Source organism: Ascaphus truei, chromosome 2 (assembly GCF_040206685.1).
Source record: "Ascaphus truei isolate aAscTru1 chromosome 2, aAscTru1.hap1, whole genome shotgun sequence".
Lineage (NCBI taxonomy): Eukaryota > Metazoa > Chordata > Amphibia > Anura > Ascaphidae > Ascaphus > Ascaphus truei.
Window position 1 is genome coordinate 2744743 of NC_134484.1, and position 19232 is coordinate 2763974.

General features: G+C 60.2%; 1 protein-coding gene across 1 annotated transcript in view; it reads left to right on the top strand.

The window, feature by feature from the left end:
* Window positions 1-19232, top strand: part of LOC142474405 (putative flap endonuclease 1 homolog) — a 125145-nt gene that overhangs the window by 55223 nt on the left and 50690 nt on the right. The window contains exon 10 of the mRNA XM_075580864.1: window positions 7389-7544. Within this exon, the coding sequence (XP_075436979.1) occupies window positions 7389-7544 (156 nt within the window). The remainder of the gene's footprint in view (window positions 1-7388; window positions 7545-19232) is intronic.

Here is a 19232-nt window from a genome sequence, read left to right on the forward strand (position 1 = left end):
GTCCCACAGCAAGGTCTTCTTCATTAGGGTAACCCCCTCCCTGGGGGAGCTTCAAGGAGGGGTTCCCTCACGGCAGAGTCTATGGCTGCTGTTCTGTGCTGCATACAAAGTCTTTGAAACTGCTGCATGGTCCTCTGTCGTTGAAAACCTGTCCCGTTGAAAAACCTGTCCTGTCCTGGGGAGCAGTCCTCATATATATCTCAGCAGCGCCTCCAATTGTAACCCTTCTATGGTACCCCACCCGACATGAGATTGGGGGGTACACTCCTTCTGGTCACTCTGAGTGGTCTGGGTGCTGTGACCTGCTGGCAAACAGGAGGGCTGAGGGCTCCGCGGTGTTGTGGGGAGAACCAGGACAGGGACAGGAGGTGGTGTGGGACAGGTTACCTTGCTCTCTCTGGGTGGTGCAGTGCCTCCAGCCAGTAGGGATCCCTGGGGTCTCCAGAGGAGAGACCCCCACTGACACTCCATTCTCCATACACAGGAACAGGGACACACACAGCAGCTTCTTTTCTGTGGATCTTTATTCAGAGCAGCATACACAGCATACAGCAGAACATCATAGGCCTGATCCTGCTCTCTGCATTTCTGCTCATGGCAGCTTAACTTCCCCCCCCTCCTTACCCAGGTGGGGCAAGAGGTGGAGAACGATTCTCTGTCCCCTCTCTTCAATCTCTTCTCTCCTACTAACTAACTAACTAACTAACTAACTAACTGAATTTGGGAATATGTCTCAATTTGAATATCCTCAGGGAGTGTTTCTAGCTTTGAATCATTACAACTCAAAGCTGGATACCGATTGGCTCACACACACATTAGGGGGTGTTCTAACCCATATCCACCCTTTGGATTAACACATTCAAATGTTGCTTAGGCCGCCTCTGAATATTGCTACAATACTTCAGAGCTGAAACTCACAAACAGGCCAACTGAAGGAATTAACCTTTCCACTGCCTGTTCTAACAGGACTGACAGAGGAAAGGCCCAGAATTAGCTATAGCTGCCGAAGGCCAGGCTATACATGTATATTATTATGCCATCAAACTAGTTTCTATGAGCTTTCTAAGATAAAAACAAACAAAAAACATTTAAAGAGGATGTTCCCTTCTTTTTCCATGCAGTATTAATGCATTCATTCCTAAAAAACTACTTTAACATTCTTAAATTCAAGCCATTTCTTCCTAGGTTACTAATTAACTTCCATGTCTCACAGACATGCAACTCCTGTGCCTCACAGACATGCAACTCCTTTTCAGTGAAAAAGGGTGAGAAAAGGGGGAAGAGGAAAAGGGGATTAGAAAAAGGGGGTCCAATAATGCTGCAGTTATTTTTAAAACAGAGCCTGATACTGTATGTTTCACTTTCCTTCTTATTCAATATATTCTGCGTCACTAAATATCCATTTTTAAAACATTTTATTGCCATAAAGTCCACACATAATTTCAAGGGACGTACCCTGCGCCGGCGACTGAGAATGTAGGTTCCCCATAATTCTCCTCTATTACACGATCAACGCCAGTCGATCGTGTACCAATAAGGTGCCCACTACTTGGTAGAATATAGAGCTAAGGAGCAGTGGTCTTAAAAAAATAAAATAGTCACCTGTTGCTCCTTAACAAAATCTTCTCTTTACAAGTTTTTTGAGACTTACCACCTTATTATCTGATCCATCCCCGATCAACGCCAGTCGATCGGGTTCCAATAAGGTGCCCCAACCCTTGGTATAATATAAGTAGAATATAGAGTTAAGGAACAGTGGCCTTAAAAACAGTTTCCTGCTGTTCCTTAACAATAGTTCTCTCCCCAAGTTCTAGGAGACTTAACACCTTATTAATTATTATACCTTCCGGGCCCTTACTTGGCCCTGCCGTTTAGCGGCACACGGTATAACCTGAGTTTATGGCAATAATACAAAAACAACAATAACAATACCTGATCAGTATAATATTGATAAACTCACGTGATACAGGGTGTCCCGTCACTCAGGTAGGTTGCCCATAAAGAATAAACTGTCTACAGATTACTCAAACTTTAATCTAACGGCTTTTTTTGTTAAAAAGGATAAAGCCATACCTTATTCCAAGTGTGCACGTTTGAGTAATGTAGGCAGCTGCTCCGTCTGGGTTTCCTGGTCCCGAGATATTGGGTCCCTATTCGGGCGCCATCTGTCAAAGCTTAGAAATAAGATCAATGAGTCAAATACAGGGTTCAAAACGTAACACATGAGTTTATCTGTACCAAGGCACAATTTGGGAGACAAGAATTCAGAAAGAACTCAAGCCTCTGAAAACATATTGCTTAGTATCACATTTTTATACATTTCAAAATGAGTAATACACCCCTTAAGGGGGCTGGCTTACAGATAAGTGATGATATGATGACATGCAAAAATATATTAGTTGATACATATATATGCTTTACATTGCTATATTCTTATCGATAATTTACCATAATGTGGGCCTCCCAACCCTGTGACATAAGGGAGTTACTGTGTTCAGCCCTGTATGTGTACTGTAGATAACAACTACACTATGGTCAGCAGGAATATCTTTAAGACATGAGAAATTGCTTACGAATGCTATTTCAATTCTTGCCTGCCTTGTAGGAATTAAAAAGGGTTAGTTATATCTAGGAGCGATACTCTGCAGATTCAAACATTCACAGTTCATTCATTCACGCATGAGACAAATATACATTCATATAGCAAACACTCAGAAAATGGTGGTTTAGGCCAAAATGGAGGTGATGATAGCCACTCACATTATCTCAATCTTCACACCGGCTACACCTCAGAGGTGGACCGTTAGCTCCTCGACTCCTCCCTCTGGTGGAATCAGGAGTCCATGCAGGATAGAAAGGGCGCAGCTACGGCTTTGGCGCCAAGGCACAGATATTTTTCAAATCTTGAGCTTGCATCTTGTAAACTTACCACGCGGTTCTCCGCTGTCGGCAGGAACCGGTGGACCAGTACTTTTTAACACTTTTATATTTTTGGGATTTTCGACTGAACACAACAAGGAGGGCAAAATAAATTGTCATTTATTTCCTTGATAGACATACACACGACAGCCTCAGAATACACTTAATATAACACTTACTGGGATGGGGAAACTAAATAAATTGTCTCTGGTTTCAAGTCCGTTTGGCTAGGTCGCAAGTTGCCGACCTAATATCTCCGCCAACTGATGGAATTTCGTCCTTGTTCGTTAGAATTCGTTTGGGAGTCACCAGGGCTAACGAATTCCTGAAGTAAGGGTAAATCCTTAGTTACGATGTTGTTAACCCCTTGCGTCCTGGAACCGCTACCGCTGTGTTCGAACGAAATCTTGCGTAGAGCTTGGTCAAATCATGAATCACCCCGGGGATAGCTCGGCAGGAATGGTTATAGGGTTCACAATCCTATCTCTAACATATGTGCCCAATCCCCTCCATGGGAACATTTAACCCACCAATCCCTGATTTGCCCGGAGTTTGCAAAACGATCAAAAAAGGCTTTCCGGCTTGCAAAGCGCATGTGTCTGCTTGACACCCATGCGGTTTAGCATACCTGGTGTACACCCCTTAACTTGCGACCCTTAGTCGGGGGTTTGGTCCCAAGGTGTGAATAGCTCATGCCGAGTACCGGGATCTGGCACTCAGCAACATCCCGGCCATTTTCACACTTTGGATCTCTGAGGCTTTTCAACTCCGGACTTCAATAGATTCAGAGTCTCCCACTTAGCAGGGGCTCTTTAAAGTGCAGGAAGGAAAATACCCTCAGCTCATTCACCCTTAGCATATTTACATGCCAAAGGATTTTTCCCGAGCTTACAGAAAACACTGTTCCTGCCTGTACATTTTAAAACTCACAGTATTACACACTTTATTAAAACAATGTGTTCTGGGGGTGCCACAACTGTAAATTTTATATGTGTGTGATTGGTTTCTTTATTTGGAATTGCACCCCAAAAATTAGGGTGCTCGCTATCTCCGTTCGCGAGTTAGCCCGCTTAATTGAAAGGCTTTCTTGTGGGATTCTAAGTTCACCTAGTTCTCACGTCAATTGACCTACTTCCCACGGCCATAGACTTTCCTCCTTTCAAGTTACGCGAGCTAACATGGTACGGATACATTCTATTGGAAAACCACTTCAGATTTAACCGCAAGCCACTTATCCAATTGATTTTGCGGTTACGAGGTCGAGTGCTTAGAAATGGATACCTATTCTACAAAGCAGACCTCCCATATACAGCCACGCTTCTTCAATCAGCGCTCGGCTCAGTGCTCACAACGCCATCTTGTGCCTAAAAACCTAATAGCACAGTTTATAATGCAATTCTATTACTGCAGGCAGGGAACAGGCTGCAAAATGTGGATAAGAAGGCTGGGACAGGGGCAAATACATCAGGGTAATGCATATACATTTAACCCCTTCACTCCCAATGCGAATTGGGGTTAATCAGCTGGGTATAATACCTTTATTAATGGCCTGATTAACCCCCTCATCTCCACACCGCTCTTCGTCTAGCAGTTTAATGCAAAGTCCCTTTTTGGTGGTTCTGGTCCCAGACCAGAGATCCACCCTAGGATACTCCACACGCCCCGCAGCACAGTAGATTAGGTCACGCTGGCGTTGCCATCTTTGGGGGTTCTGGTCCCGGACCAGAGATCCACACCCGGCTAACCCCACGTGCCCTTGGCTGATACCATGGTTTTCAGACACCTCTCAGCCCTGGAACATTGCAATCGAGTAGTGGGGTACACATGATACCCCCAATCTTGGAGCTCTCCCGGAGAGGGATCCCTGGGCGCATTACCTAATGCACCCGGCTGATACCATGTTTTTCACAAACATCTCAGCCTTTTAGAACAATTTGAAAGGACATAGCTCTGATACGGTGGTTTTCAAGCACCTCTTAATACACCAGCATACCCCCCTTTGTACAGCGACATAAGCTTTACTCCCATCTTAAATGGCTCTGATACAGTGAGTGCCCCCATTCACTTTCCTATAGCATATATCCAATTCCTTTTAGGCTGTCCCTGTTGATGTCTCTACAGTGCCTCCAAATGTAACACCTTCCACCCCCCCCCCCTAAAGGAGATTTGGTAGTTACAGGGTGTGATATGGTGCATACCTGCTGGTTCCAGGAGATGTGAGTCTCTGCCGATGGTACTGGGGAGTGGTAACAGGGCAGGCTTCAGAATCTGTTCCATGATGCAGCGCCTCCAGTCTGTAGGGCCCCTGCTAATGACAGGGGTTCTTCCCACAGACACTCCTCAATCACTGACACAGACAGCCCAGCCATGGTACAACTGGTTTTTATTGGCAATCTCCAATCGTTCTCCAATTCCTCCATGGTCCCTGGAGCAGACCCAAGGGGATTGAGACCGCAAGAGCCCCTCCTTAACCCCCTTACCCCCTGATGGGGCAAGGTGGAAGCACTTCCACTCCACAGAGGGAGGGGAGACAGTCAGAGCAAATTTGGTGGAGCGCCAACTTTTCTACCCGGGGAAGGGGTTTGTAACCCTGCCCCATGACAGGGCTGGTCCAGGTACTGACAGGCATCAGACCATCTGCATGTGACCCAGTCAGTACCCTCCCCAGGCATGACACTCCAAACTGCCGGTAGGCCTGCCCTTGTATATGGTAACATTGTAGCTATCCCGGATGCAACTGCAAGCTAGGCCTCTGTGCAGGAGTTTAACCCCAACACTGCCTATTTTTATCAGGGCATAGTTGTTGCCCTTTTTCCCCCGTGTCTAGGGAGACTACGTGTGGTGCGTTACCTTATTGGCTCACAGGAGGCCTGATTCTCCGCTGCAGGGAGCCTGGGGTGTACCTGATATATATGATGACAGCGCCTCCACCTGGGAGGGATCCAAGTGCAATTGGATGACCCCTGCCCAGGAACACACAGTAGGAGAAATGATATGCACACAGTGATATAACAGATTATCTTTACTGGTAACACAACTAATAACACATAATATACAGGCCTCGTGCAGCCGTGCCCACACAGTGCCCCACCGTCCAACCACCACCTTATACACCCTGGTGTGTTTCCCCCAAAGTACTGAGGTGCCCTGGGCATCTAACCACCCCGGTGTCCACAGGAGCCAAACCCCACCCCAAAGTGTGTGGTAGCACTACCCACAGAATGTGTGTGATTGTTAGTGCACTTGTAGGGTCGTGATACCTGCCGGGCGCTCCAGCACCCGGGCACCGCCAACTGTTGACAAGACCAGTCTGATCCCGCATTGTCATCAACGAATGGGTCCAGCTCTGCATGGGGTGACCTCCCGCTGGAGTGTCCCACCTTTAGGAGAGACTTTAACTTTCGGTGGTGGTCTGGTCCCAGTCCATAGCCGCAAGTCTCTGCGCGGCGTCTGGCTGTGTCCCTGACACTATTCTCTAATGGGGGAAATGTCCCTATCTGAGGGACCTTCCCCTACAGCACCCTGTCTGTAATGGCTGTCGCTCTACTAGGCCACAGCGCATGTGCGAGCCTCACACTGCGCATGCGCCACTTTCAAAATGGCGGCACTCACCCAGCCTCCCACTGAGGAGCTCCGGTGACCCAGTCGCCCCTCTCACTGCCGCAGTGCTCCCGCAGCTTCCCTCCCATGCCACCGGCACTCGCCCCAGCTGCCGCGGCCAGCCACAGCAGCACCAGGAGGTAAGTGGGGAACAAGTGGACCTGGCTACATAGTGTTGAGGCCAAAGAAAAGTGTAGCCAGGGGCACGAGGCTACACAAACATACATACACTGATACACACAGAGCAGAGTGTATGACTTACACACGCATACATACACTGATACACACAGAGCAGAGTGTATGACTTACACACACATATACACATATACACACAGAGCAGACTGTATGACTTACACACTCATACATACACTGATACACACAGAGCAGACTGTATGACTTACACACACACATACATACACTGATACACACAGAGCAGAGTGTATGACTTACACACACATATACACATATACACACAGAGCAGACTGTATGACTTACACACTCATACATACACTGATACACACAGAGCAGACTGTATGACTTACACAAACATACATATATTGATACACACAGAGCAGAGTGTATGACTTACATACACATACATGTGGGTTGTGCTTTCCAGTTTTGTTGTGTGTACAAGTGGTGTATGTTCTTTTCCTGTGTAAGTGATAATAATGAAGCTGTAGCCACCTGCGCATGCGTGAGATCTCGCACGCGAGAGCTGACAGATGTTCAGACGGCTATTGTGTTAATAGCTTAAACAGTAACCGTATGAAAAAGGTGGGGACACAGCATATCCTTGTATCCCAGAAAAAGAATCCCTGTATATAATATATACACATACAAGTATGTCCTCCCGCTGTGCTCTGCAGGGAGAAGAGGGTCCGCGGTAGGATGGAGAAGTTTCGCGCAGCGGTGGCGGCGGGGAAGAAACGGAAATCTCGCCCTGGATCCGTCCCAGGCCGCGGAGGGAAGCAGAGGAAGATGAATGAATTCTACCCGGTCACGAAATCCGGCACGGGGGCGAGGTGAGAGGAACGATGTGCTCAGCACTAGACATGTGCAAAACTGTGCAACAAGCTTCGCCAAATCGGCAATATGCGCCAATGGGTGCGTTTGGGCAGCGCGGTCTGTGTGCGAGAGGGACCACTGCCCGCCCTGTACTAGTGATATGTATACATGCCAGCTGTGATATACAGTGGGTACATGTACTGTGTGTGTAATCTGGCACTGCTAGTCTCTCTAAAAAGGTCTGTTCATAATTAAAGGGGTCGATGAGGTGTGTGGGAGTGCCAGGCGGTGAGGTGTGTGTGAGAGTGCCAGGCGGTGAGGTGTGTGTGAGAGTGCCAGGCGATGAGGTGTGTGTGTGTGTGTGTGTGTGTGTGTGTATGTGAGAGTGCCAGGTGGTGAGGTGTGTGTGTGTGTGTATGTGAGAGTGCCAGGCGGTGAGGTGTATGTGAGAGTGCCAGGCGGTGAGGTGTGTGTGAGAGTGCCAGGCGGTGAGGTGTGTGTGAGAGTGCCAGGCGGTGATGTATGTGTGTGTGTGTGTGTGTATGTGAGAGTGCCAGGCGGTGATGTGTGTGTGTGTGTGTATGTGAGAGTGCCAGGCGGTGAGGTGTGTGTGGGAGTGCCAGGCGGTGAGGTGTGTGTGTGTGTGTGTGTATGTGAGAGTGCCAGGCGGTGATGTGTGTGTGTGTGTGTGTATGTGAGAGTGCCAGGCGGTGATGTGTGTGTGAGAGTGCCAGATGGTGAGGTGTGTGTGTCTGTGTGTGAGAGTGCCAGGCGGTAACGTGTGTGTGTGAGAGAGAGTGCCCCGCTGAGAGCCCGTCCCCGGACCTGATATCCAGCCCTGCCCCGCTGAGAGCCCGTCCCCGGACCTGATATCCAGCCCTGCCCCGCTGAGAGCCCGTCCCCGGACCTGATATCCAGCCCTGCCCCGCTGAGAGCCCGTCCCTGGACCTGATATCCAGCCCTGCCCCGCTGAGAGCCCGTCCCCGGACCTGATATCCAGCCCTGCCCCGCTGAGAGCCCGTCCCTGGACCTGATATCCAGCCCTGCCCCGCTGAGAGCCCGTCCCTGGACCTGATATCCAGCCCTGCCCCGCTGAGAGCCCGTCTCCGGACCTGATATCCAGCCCTGCCCGCTGAGAGCCGGTCCCCGGACCTAATATCCAGCCCTACCCCGCTGAGAGCCGGTCCCCGGACCTGATATCCAGCCCTGCCCCGCTGAGAGCCCGCCCCCGGACCTGATATCCAGCCCTGCCCCGCTGAGAGCCGGTCCCCGGACCTGATATCCAGCCCTGCCCCGCTGAGAGCCTGTCCCCGGACCTGATATCCAGCCCTGCCCCGCTGAGAGCCCGTCCCCGGACCTGATATCCAGCCCTGCCCCGCTGAGAGCACGTCCCCGGACCTGATATCCAGCCCTGCCCCACTGAGAGCCCGTCCCCGGACCTGATATCCAGCCCTGCCCCGCTGAGAGCCCGTCCCCGGACCTGATATCCAGCCCTGCCCCGCTGAGAGCCCGTCCCCGGACCTGATATCCAGCCCTGCCCCGCTGAGAGCCCGTCCCCGGACCTGATATCCAGCCCTGCCCCGCTGAGAGCCCGTCCCTGGACCTGATATCCAGCCCTGCCCCGCTGAGAGCCCGTCCCCGGACCTGATATCCAGCCCTGCCCCGCTGAGAGCCCGTCCCTGGACCTGATATCCAGCCCTGCCCCGCTGAGAGCCCGTCCCTGGACCTGATATCCAGCCCTGCCCCGCTGAGAGCCCGTCTCCGGACCTGATATCCAGCCCTGCCCGCTGAGAGCCGGTCCCCGGACCTAATATCCAGCCCTGCCCCGCTGAGAGCCCGTCCCCGGACCTGATATCCAGCCCTACCCCGCTGAGAGCCGGTCCCCGGACCTGATATCCAGCCCTGCCCCGCTGAGAGCCCGCCCCCGGACCTGATATCCAGCCCTGCCCCGCTGAGAGCCGGTCCCCGGACCTGATATCCAGCCCTGCCCCGCTGAGAGCCCGTCCCCGGACCTGATATCCAGCCCTGCCCCGCTGAGAGCCGGTCCCCGGACCTGATATCCAGCCCTGCCCCGCTGAGAGCCCGCCCCCGGACCTGATATCCAGCCCTGCCCCGCTGAGAGCCCGTCCCCGGGCCTGATATCCAGCCCTGCCCCGCTGAGAGCCCGTCCCCGGACCTGATATCCAGCCCTGCCCCGCTGAGAGCCCGTCCCCGGACCTGATATCCAGCCCTGCCCTGCTGAGAGCCCGTCCCCGGACCTGATATCCAGCCCTGCCCCGCTGAGAGCCCATCCCCGGACCTGATATCCAGCCCTGCCCCGCTGAGAGCCCGTCCCCGGACCTGATATCCAGCCCTGCCCCGCTGAGAGCCCGTCCCTGGACCTGATATCCAGCCCTTCCCCGCTGAGAGCCCGTCCCCGGACCTGATATCCAGCCCTGCCCCGCTGAGAGCTGTCCCCGGACCTGATATCCAGCCCTGCCCCGCTGAGATCCCGACCCTGGACCTGATATCCAGCCCTGCCCTGCTGAGAGCCGGTCCCCGGGCCTGATATCCAGCCCTGCCCCGCTGAGAGCCGGTCCCCGGACCTGATATCCAGCCCTGCCCCGCTGAGAGCCCGTCCCCGGACCTGATATCCAGCCCTGCCCCGCTGAGAGCCGGTCCCCGGACCTGATATCCAGCCCCGCCCCGCTGAGAGCCCGTCCCTGGACCTGATATCCAGCCCTGCCCTGCTGAGAGCCCGTCCCCGGGCCTGATATCCAGCCCTGCCCCGCTGAGAGCCGGTCCCCGGACCTGATATCCAGCCCTGCCCCGCTGAGAGCCCGTCCCCGGACCTGATATCCAGCCCTGCCCCGCTGAGAGCCCGTCCCCGGACCTGATATCCAGCCCTGCCCCGCTGAGAGCCGGTCCCCGGACCTGATATCCAGCCCTGCCCCGCTGAGAGCCCGTCCCCGGACCTGATATCCAGCCCTGCCCCGCTGAGAGCCCGTCCCCGGACCTGATATCCAGCCCTGCCCTGCTGAGAGCCGGTCCCCGGGCCTGATATCCAGCCCTGCCCCGCTGAGAGCCCATCCCTGGACCTGATATCCAGCCCTGCCCCGCTGAGAGCCCGTCCCCGGACCTGATATCCAGCCCTGCCCTGCTGAGAGCCCGTCCCCGGACCTGATATCCAGCCCTGCCCCGCTGAGAGCCCGTCCCCGGACCTGATATCCAGCCCTGCCCCGCTGAGAGACGGTCCCCAAGCCTGATATCCAGCCCTGCCCGCTGAGAGACGGTCTCCGGACCTGTTATCCAGCCCTGCCCTGCTGAGAGCCGGTCTCCGGACCTGATATCCAGCCCTGCCCCGCTGAGAGCCCGTCCCCGGACCTGATATCCAGCCCTGCCCCGCTGAGAGCCCGTCCCAGGGCCTGATATCCAGCCCTGCCCCGCTGAGAGCCCGTCCCCGGACCTGATATCCAGCCCTGCCCCGCTGAGAGCCCGTCCCCGGACCTGATATCCAGCCCTGCCCCGCTGAGAGCCCGTCCCCGGACCTGATATCCAGCCCTGCCCCACTGAGAGCCCGTCCCCGGACCTGATATCCAGCCCTGCCCCGCTGAGAGCCCGTCCCCGGACCTGATATCCAGCCCTGCCCCGCTGAGAGCCCGTCCCCGGACCTGATATCCAGCCCTGCCCGCTGAGAGCCGGTCCCCGGACCTAATATCCAGCCCTGCCCCGCTGAGAGCCCGTCCCAGGACCTGATATCCAGCCCTGCCCCGCTGAGAGCCGGTCCCCGGACCTGATATCCAGCCCTGCCCCGCTGAGAGCCCGTCCCCGGACCTGATATCCAGCCCTGCCCCGCTGAGAGCCCATCCCTGGACCTGATATCCAGCCCTGCCCCGCTGAGAGCCGGTCCCAGGTACTTATATCCAGCCCTGCCCCGCTGAGAGCCCGTCCCCGGACCTGATATCCAGCCCTGCCCCGCTGAGAGCCCGTCCCCGGACCTGATATCCAGCCCCGCCCCGCTGAGAGCCGGTCCCCGGGCCTGATATCCAGCCCTGCCCAGCTGAGAGCCCGTCCCCGGACCTGATATCCAGCCCTGCCCCGCTGAGAGCCCATCCCCGGACCTGATATCCAGCCCTGCCCCGCTGAGAGCCGGTCCCAGGTACTTATATCCAGCCCTTCCCCGCTGAGAGCCCGTCCCCGGACCTGATATCCAGCCCTGCCCCGCTGAGAGCCCGTCCCCGGACCTGATATCCAGCCCTGCCCCGCTGAGAGCCCGTCCCCGGACCCGATATCCAGCCCTGCCCCGCTGAGAGCCCGTCCCCGGACCTGATATCCAGCCCTGCCCCGCTGAGAGCCCGTCCCCGGACCTGATATCCAGCCCTGCCCCGCTGAGAGCCAGTCCCCGGACCTGATATCCAGCCCTGCCCCGCTGAGAGCCCGTCCCCGGACCTGATATCCAGCCCTGCCCCGCTGAGAGCCCGTCCCCAGGCCTGATATCCAGCCCCTGCCCCGTTGAGAGCCCGTCCCCGGACCTGATATCCAGCCCTGCCCCGCTGAGAGCCTGTCCCAGGTACTTATATCCAGCCCTGCCCCGCTGAGAGCCCGTCCCCGGACCTGATATCCAGCCCTGCCCCGCTGAGAGCCCGTCCCCGGACCCGATATCCAGCCCTGCCCCGCTGAGAGCCCGTCCCCGGACCTGATATCCAGCCCTGCTCCGCTGAGAGCCGGTCCCCGGACCTGATATCCAGCCCTGCCCCGCTGAGAGCCCGTCCCCAGGCCTGATATCCAGCCCCTGCCCCGCTGAGAGCTCGTCCCCGGACCTGATATCCAGCCCTGCCCCGCTGAGAGCCCGTCCCCGGGCCTGATATCCAGCCCTGCCCCGCTGAGAGCCCGTCCCCGGACCTGATATCCAGCCCTGCCCCGCTGAGATACGGTCCCTGGACCTGATATCCAGCCCTGCCCCGCTGAGAGCCCGTCCCCGGACCTGATATCCAGCCCTGCCCCGCTGAGAGCCCGTCCCCGGACCTGATATCCAGCCCTGCCCCGCTGAGTGCCGGTCCCCGGACCTGATATCCAGCCCTGCCCGCTGAGAGCCCGTCCCCGGACCTGATATCCAGCCCTGCCCCGCTGAGAGCCCGTCCCCAGACCTGATATCCAGCCCCGCCCCGCTGAGAGCCGGTCCCCGGAACTTATATCCAGCCCTGCCCGCTGAGAGCCCGCCCCCGGGCCTGATACTCAGCCCTGCCCCGCTGAGAGCCCGTCCCAGGTACTTATATCCAGCCCTGCCCCGCTGAGAGCCCGTCCCCGGACCTGATATCCAGCCCTGCCCCGCTGAGAGCCCGGACCTGATATCCAGCCCTGCCCCGCTGAGAGCCCGTCCCTGGACCTTATATCCAGCCCTGCCCTGCTGAGAGCCCGTCCCCGGACCTGATATCCAGCCCTGCCCCGCTGAGAGCCCGTCCCCGGACCTGATATCCAGCCCTGCCCCGCTGAGAGACGGTCCCTGGACCTGATATCCAGCCCTGCCCCGCTGAGAGCCTGTCCCCGGACCTGATATCCAGCCCTGCCCCGCTGAGAGCCCGTCCCCGGACCTGATATCCATCCCTGCCCCGCTGAGAGCCCGTCCCCGGACCTGATATCCAGCCCTGCCCTGCTGAGAGCCCGTCCCCGGGCCTGATATCCAGCCCTGCCCCGCTGAGAGCCCGTCCCCGGACCTGATATCCAGCCCTGCCCCGCTGAGAGCCCGTCCCCGGACCTGATATCCAGCCCTGCCCCGCTGAGAGCCCATCCCCGGACCTGATATCCAGCCCTGCCCCGCTGAGAGCCGGTCCCCAGACCTGATATCCAGCCCTGCCCCGCTGAGAGCCCGTCCCCGGACCTGATATCCAGCCCTGCCCCGCTGAGAGCCCGTCCCCGGACCTGATATCCAGCCCCGCCCCGCTGAGAGCCCGTCCCTGGACCTGATATCCAGCCCTGCCCAGCTCAGAGCCCGTCCCCGGACCTGATATCCAGCCCTGCCCGCTTAGAGCCGGTCCCCAGGCCTGATATCCAGCCCTGCCCCGCTGAGAGCCCGTCCCCGGGCCTGATATCCAGCCCTGCCCCGCTGATAGCCCGTCCCCGGACCTGATATCCAGCCCTGCCCCGCTGAGAGCCCGGACCTGATATCCAGCCCTGCCCCGCTGAGAGCCCGTCCCCGGACCTGATATCCAGCCCTGCCCCGCTGAGTGCCGGTCCCCGGACCTGATATCCAGCCCTGCCCCGCTGAGAGCCCGTCCCCGGACCTGATATCCAGCCCTGCCCCGCTGAGAGCCCGTCCCCAGACCTGATATCCAGCCCCGCCCCGCTGAGAGCCGGTCCCCGGAACTTATATCCAGCCCTGCCCGCTGAGAGCCCGCCCCCGGGCCTGATACTCAGCCCTGCCCCGCTGAGAGCCCGCCCCCGGGCCTGATACTCAGCCCTGCCCCGCTGAGAGCCCGTCCCAGGTACTTATATCCAGCCCTGCCCCGCTGAGAGCCCGTCCCCGGACCTGATATCCAGCCCTGCCCCGCTGAGAGCCCGGACCTGATATCCAGCCCTGCCCCGCTGAGAGCCCGTCCCTGGACCTTATATCCAGCCCTGCCCTGCTGAGAGCCCGTCCCCGGACCTGATATCCAGCCCTGCCCCGCTGAGAGCCCGTCCCCGGACCTGATATCCAGCCCTGCCCCGCTGAGAGACGGTCCCTGGACCTGATATCCAGCCCTGCCCCGCTGAGAGCCTGTCCCCGGACCTGATATCCAGCCCTGCCCCGCTGAGAGCCCGTCCCCGGACCTGATATCCATCCCTGCCCCGCTGAGAGCCCGTCCCCGGACCTGATATCCAGCCCTGCCCTGCTGAGAGCCCGTCCCCGGGCCTGATATCCAGCCCTGCCCCGCTGAGAGCCCGTCCCCGGACCTGATATCCAGCCCTGCCCCGCTGAGAGCCCGTCCCCGGACCTGATATCCAGCCCTGCCCCGCTGAGAGCCCATCCCCGGACCTGATATCCAGCCCTGCCCCGCTGAGAGCCGGTCCCCAGACCTGATATCCAGCCCTGCCCCGCTGAGAGCCCGTCCCCGGACCTGATATCCAGCCCTGCCCCGCTGAGAGCCCGTCCCCGGACCTGATATCCAGCCCCGCCCCGCTGAGAGCCCGTCCCTGGACCTGATATCCAGCCCTGCCCCGCTCAGAGCCCGTCCCCGGACCTGATATCCAGCCCTGCCCGCTTAGAGCCGGTCCCCAGGCCTGATATCCAGCCCTGCCCCGCTGAGAGCCCGTCCCCGGGCCTGATATCCAGCCCTGCCCCGCTGATAGCCCGTCCCCGGACCTGATATCCAGCCCTGCCCCGCTGAGAGCCCGGACCTGATATCCAGCCCTGCCCCGCTGAGAGCCCGTCCCCGGACCTGATATCCAGCCCTGCCCCGCTGAGAGCCCGTCCCCGGACCTGATATCCAGCCCTGCCCCGCTGAGAGCCCGTCCCCGGACCTGATATCCAGCCCTGCCCCGCTGAGAGCCCGTCCCCGGACCTGATATCCAGCCCTGCCCCGCTGAGAGCCCGTCCCCGGACCTGATATCCAGCCCTGCCCCGCTGAGAGCCCGTCCCCGGACCTGATATCCAGCCCTTCTCCGCTGAGAGCCCGTCCCCGGACCTGATATCCAGCCCTGCCCCGCTGAGAGCCCGTCCCCGGACCTGATATCCAGCCCTGCCCTGCTGAGAGCCCGTCCCCGGACCTGATATCCAGCCCTGCCCCGCTGAGAGCCCGTCCCTGATATCCAGCCCTGCCCCGCTGAGAGCCCGTCCCCGGACCTGATATCCAGCCCTGCCCCACTGAGAGCCCGTCCCCGGACCTGATATCCAGCCCTGCCCCGCTGAGAGCCCATCCCCGGACCTGATATCCAGCCCTGCCCCGCTGAGAGCCCGTCCCCGGACCTGATATCCAGCCCTGCCCCGCTGAGAGCCCGTCCCCGATATCCAGCCCTGCCCCGCTGAGAGCCCGTCCCCGGACCTGATATCCAGCCCTGCCCCGCTGAGAGCCCGTCCCCGGGCCTGATATCCTGCCCTGCCCCGGTGAGAGCCGTCCCCGGACCTGATATCCAGCCCTGCCCTGCTGAGAGCCCGTCCCCGGACCTGATATCCAGCCCTGCCCCGCTGAGAGCCCGTCCCCAGGCCTGATATCCAGCCCTGCCCCGCTGAGAGCCTGTCCCCGGACCTGATATCCAGCCCTGCCCCACTGAGAGCCCGTCCCCGGACCTGATATCCAGCCCTGCCCCGCTGAGAGCCCGTCCCCGGCATGATATCCAGCCCTGCCCCGCTGAGAGCCCGTCCCCGGAAGTGATATCCAGCCCTGGCCCGGTGGGAGCCCGTCCCCGGACCTGATATCCAGCCCTGCCCCGCTGAGAGCCCGTCCCCGGACCTGATATGCAGCCCTGCCCCGCTGAGAGCCCGTCCCCGGAAGTGATATCCAGCCCTGCCCCGCTGAGAGCCCGTCCCCGGACCTGATATCCAGCCCTGCCCCGCTGAGAGCCCGTCCCCGGACCTGATATCCAGCCCTGCCCCGCTGAGAGCCCGTCCCCAGGCCTGATATCCAGCCCTGCCCCGCTGAGAGCCTGTCCCCGGACCTGATATCCAGCCCTGCCCCGCTGAGAGCCCGTCCCCGGACCTGATATCCAGCCCTGCCCCGCTGAGAGCCTGTCCCCGGACCTGATATCCAGCCCTGCCCCGCTGAGAGCCCGTCCCCGGACCTGATATCCAGCCCTGCCCCGCTGAGAGCCCGTCCCCGGGCCTGATATCCAGCCCTGCCCCGCTGATAGCCCGTCCCCGGGCCTGATATCCAGCCCTGCCCCGCTGAGAGCCCGGACCTGATATCCAGCCCTGCCCCGCTGAGAGCCCGTCCCCGGACCTGATATCCAGCCCTGCCCCGCTGAGAGCCCGTCCCCGGACCTGATATCCAGCCCTGCCCCGCTGAGAGCCCGTCCCCGGACCTGATATCCAGCCCTGCCCCGCTGAGAGCCCGTCCCCGGACCTGATATCCAGCCCTGCCCCGCTGAGAGCCCGTCCCCGGACCTGATATCCAGCCCTTCTCCGCTGAGAGCCCGTCCCCCGACCTGATATCCAGCCCTGCCCCGCTGAGAGCCCGTCCCCGGACCTGATATCCAGCCCTGCCCTGCTGAGAGCCCGTCCCCGGACCTGATATCCAGCCCTGCCCCGCTGAGAGCCCGTCCCTGATATCCAGCCCTGCCCCGCTGAGAGCCCGTCCTCGGACCTGATATCCAGCCCTGCCCCGCTGAGAGCCCATCCCCGGACCTGATATCCAGCCCTGCCCCGCTGAGAGCCCGTCCCCGGACCTGATATCCAGCCCTGCCCCGCTGAGAGCTGTCCCCGGACCTGATATCCAGCCCTGCCCCGCTGAGCCCGTCCCCGGACCAGATATCCAGCCCTGCCCCGCTGAGAGCCAGTCCCCGGACCTGATATCCAGCCCTGCCCCGCTGAGAGCCCGTCCCCGGACCTGATATCCAGCCCTGCCCCGCTGAGAGCCTGTCCCCGGACCTGATATCCAGCCCTGCCCCGCTGAGAGCCCGTCCCCGGACCTGATATCCAGCCCTGCCCCGCTGAGAGCCCGTCCCCGGTCCTGATATCCAGCCCTGCCCCGCTGAGAGCCCGTCCCCGGACCTGATATCCAGCCCTGCCCCGCTGAGAGCCCGTCCCCGGACCTGATATCCAGCCCTGCCCCGCTGAGAGCCCGTCCCCGGACCTGATATCCAGCCCTGCCCCGCTGAGAGCCTGTCCCCGGACCTGATATCCAGCCCTGCCCCACTGAGAGCCTGTCCCCGGACCTGATATCCAGCCCTGCCCCGCTGAGAGCCCGTCCCCGGACCTGATATCCATCCCTGCCCCGCTGAGAGCTGTCCCCGGACCTAATATCCAGCCCTGCCCCGCTGAGCCCATCCCCGGACCAGATATCCAGCCCTGCCCCGCTGAGAGCCCGTCCCCGGACCTGATATCCAGCCCTGCCCCGCTGAGAGCCCGTCCCTGGACCTGATATCCAGCCCTGCCCCGCTGAGAGCCCGTCCCCGGACCTGATATCCAGCCCTGCCCCGCTGAGAGCCCGTCCCCGGACCTGATATCCAGCCCTGCCCCGCTGAGAGCCCGTCCCCGGACCTGATATCCAGCCCTGCCCCGCTGAGAGCCCGTCCCCGGACCTGATATCCAGCCCTGCCCCGCTGAGAGCCCGTCCCCGGACCTGATATCCAGCCCTGCCCCGCTGAGAGCCCGTCCCCGGACCTGATATCCAGCCCTGCCCCGCTGAGAGCCCGTCCCCGGACCTGATATCCAGCCCTGCCCCGCTGAGAGACGGTCCCTGGACCTGATATCCAGCCCCGCCCCGCCCCGCTCAGATCCCGTCCCCGGACCTGATATCCAGCCCTGCCCCGCTGAGAGACGGTCCCTGGACCTGATATCCAGCCCTGCCCCGCTGAGAGCCCGTCCCCGGACCTGATATCCAGCCCTGCCCCGCTGAGAGCCCGTCCCCGGACCTGATATCCAGCCCTGCCCCGCTGAGAGCCCGTCCCCGGACCTGATATCCAGCCCTGCCCCGCTGAGAGCCCGTCCCCGGGCCTGATATCCAGCCCCGCCCCGCTGAGAGCCCGTCCCTGGACCTGATTTCCAGCCCTGCCCCGCTGAGAGCCCGTCCCCGGACCTGATATCCAGCCCTGCCCCGCTGAGAGCCCGTCCCCGGACCTGATATCCAGCCCTGCCCCGCTGAGAGCCCGTCCCCGGACCTGATATCCAGCCCTGCCCCGCTGAGAGCCCGTCCCCGGACCTGATATCCAGCCCTGCCCCGCTGAGAGCCCGTCCCCGGACCTGATATCCAGCCCTGCCCCGCTGACAGCCCGTCCCCGGACCTGATATCCAGCCCTGCCCCGCTGAGAGGCCGGACCTGATATCCAGCCCTGCCCCGCTGAGAGCCCGTCCCCGGACCTGTTATCCAGCCCTGCCCCACTGATAGCTCGTCCCCGGACCTGATATGCAGCCCTGCCCTGCTGAGAGCCGGTCCCCGGACCTGATATCCAGCCCTGCCCCACTGAGAGCTCGTCCCCGGACCTGATATCCAGCCCTGCCCCGCTGAGCCCGTCCCCGGACCTGATATCCAGCCCTGCCCCGCTGAGAGCCCGTCCCCGGGCCTGATATCCAGCCCTGCCCCGCTGAGAGCCCGTCCCCGGACCTGATATCCAGCCCTGCCCCGCTGAGAGCCCGTCCCCGGACCTGATATCCAGCCCTGCCCCGCTGAGAGCTGTCCCCGGACCTGATATCCAGCCCTGCCCCGCTGAGCCCGTCCCCGGACCAGATATCCAGCCCTGCCCCGCTGAGAGCCAGTCCCCGGACCTGATATCCAGCCCTGCCCCGCTGAGAGCCCGTCCCCGGACCTGATATCCAGCCCTGCCCCGCTGAGAGCCTGTCCCCGGACCTGATATCCAGCCCTGCCCCGCTGAGAGCCCGTCCCCGGACCTGATATCCAGCCCTGCCCCGCTGAGAGCCCGTCCCCGGTCCTGATATCCAGCCCTGCCCCGCTGAGAGCCCGTCCCCGGACCTGATATCCAGCCCTGCCCCGCTGAGAGCCCGTCCCCGGACCTGATATCCAGCCCTGCCCCGCTGAGAGCCCGTCCCCGGACCTGATATCCAGCCCTGCCCCGCTGAGAGCCTGTCCCCGGACCTG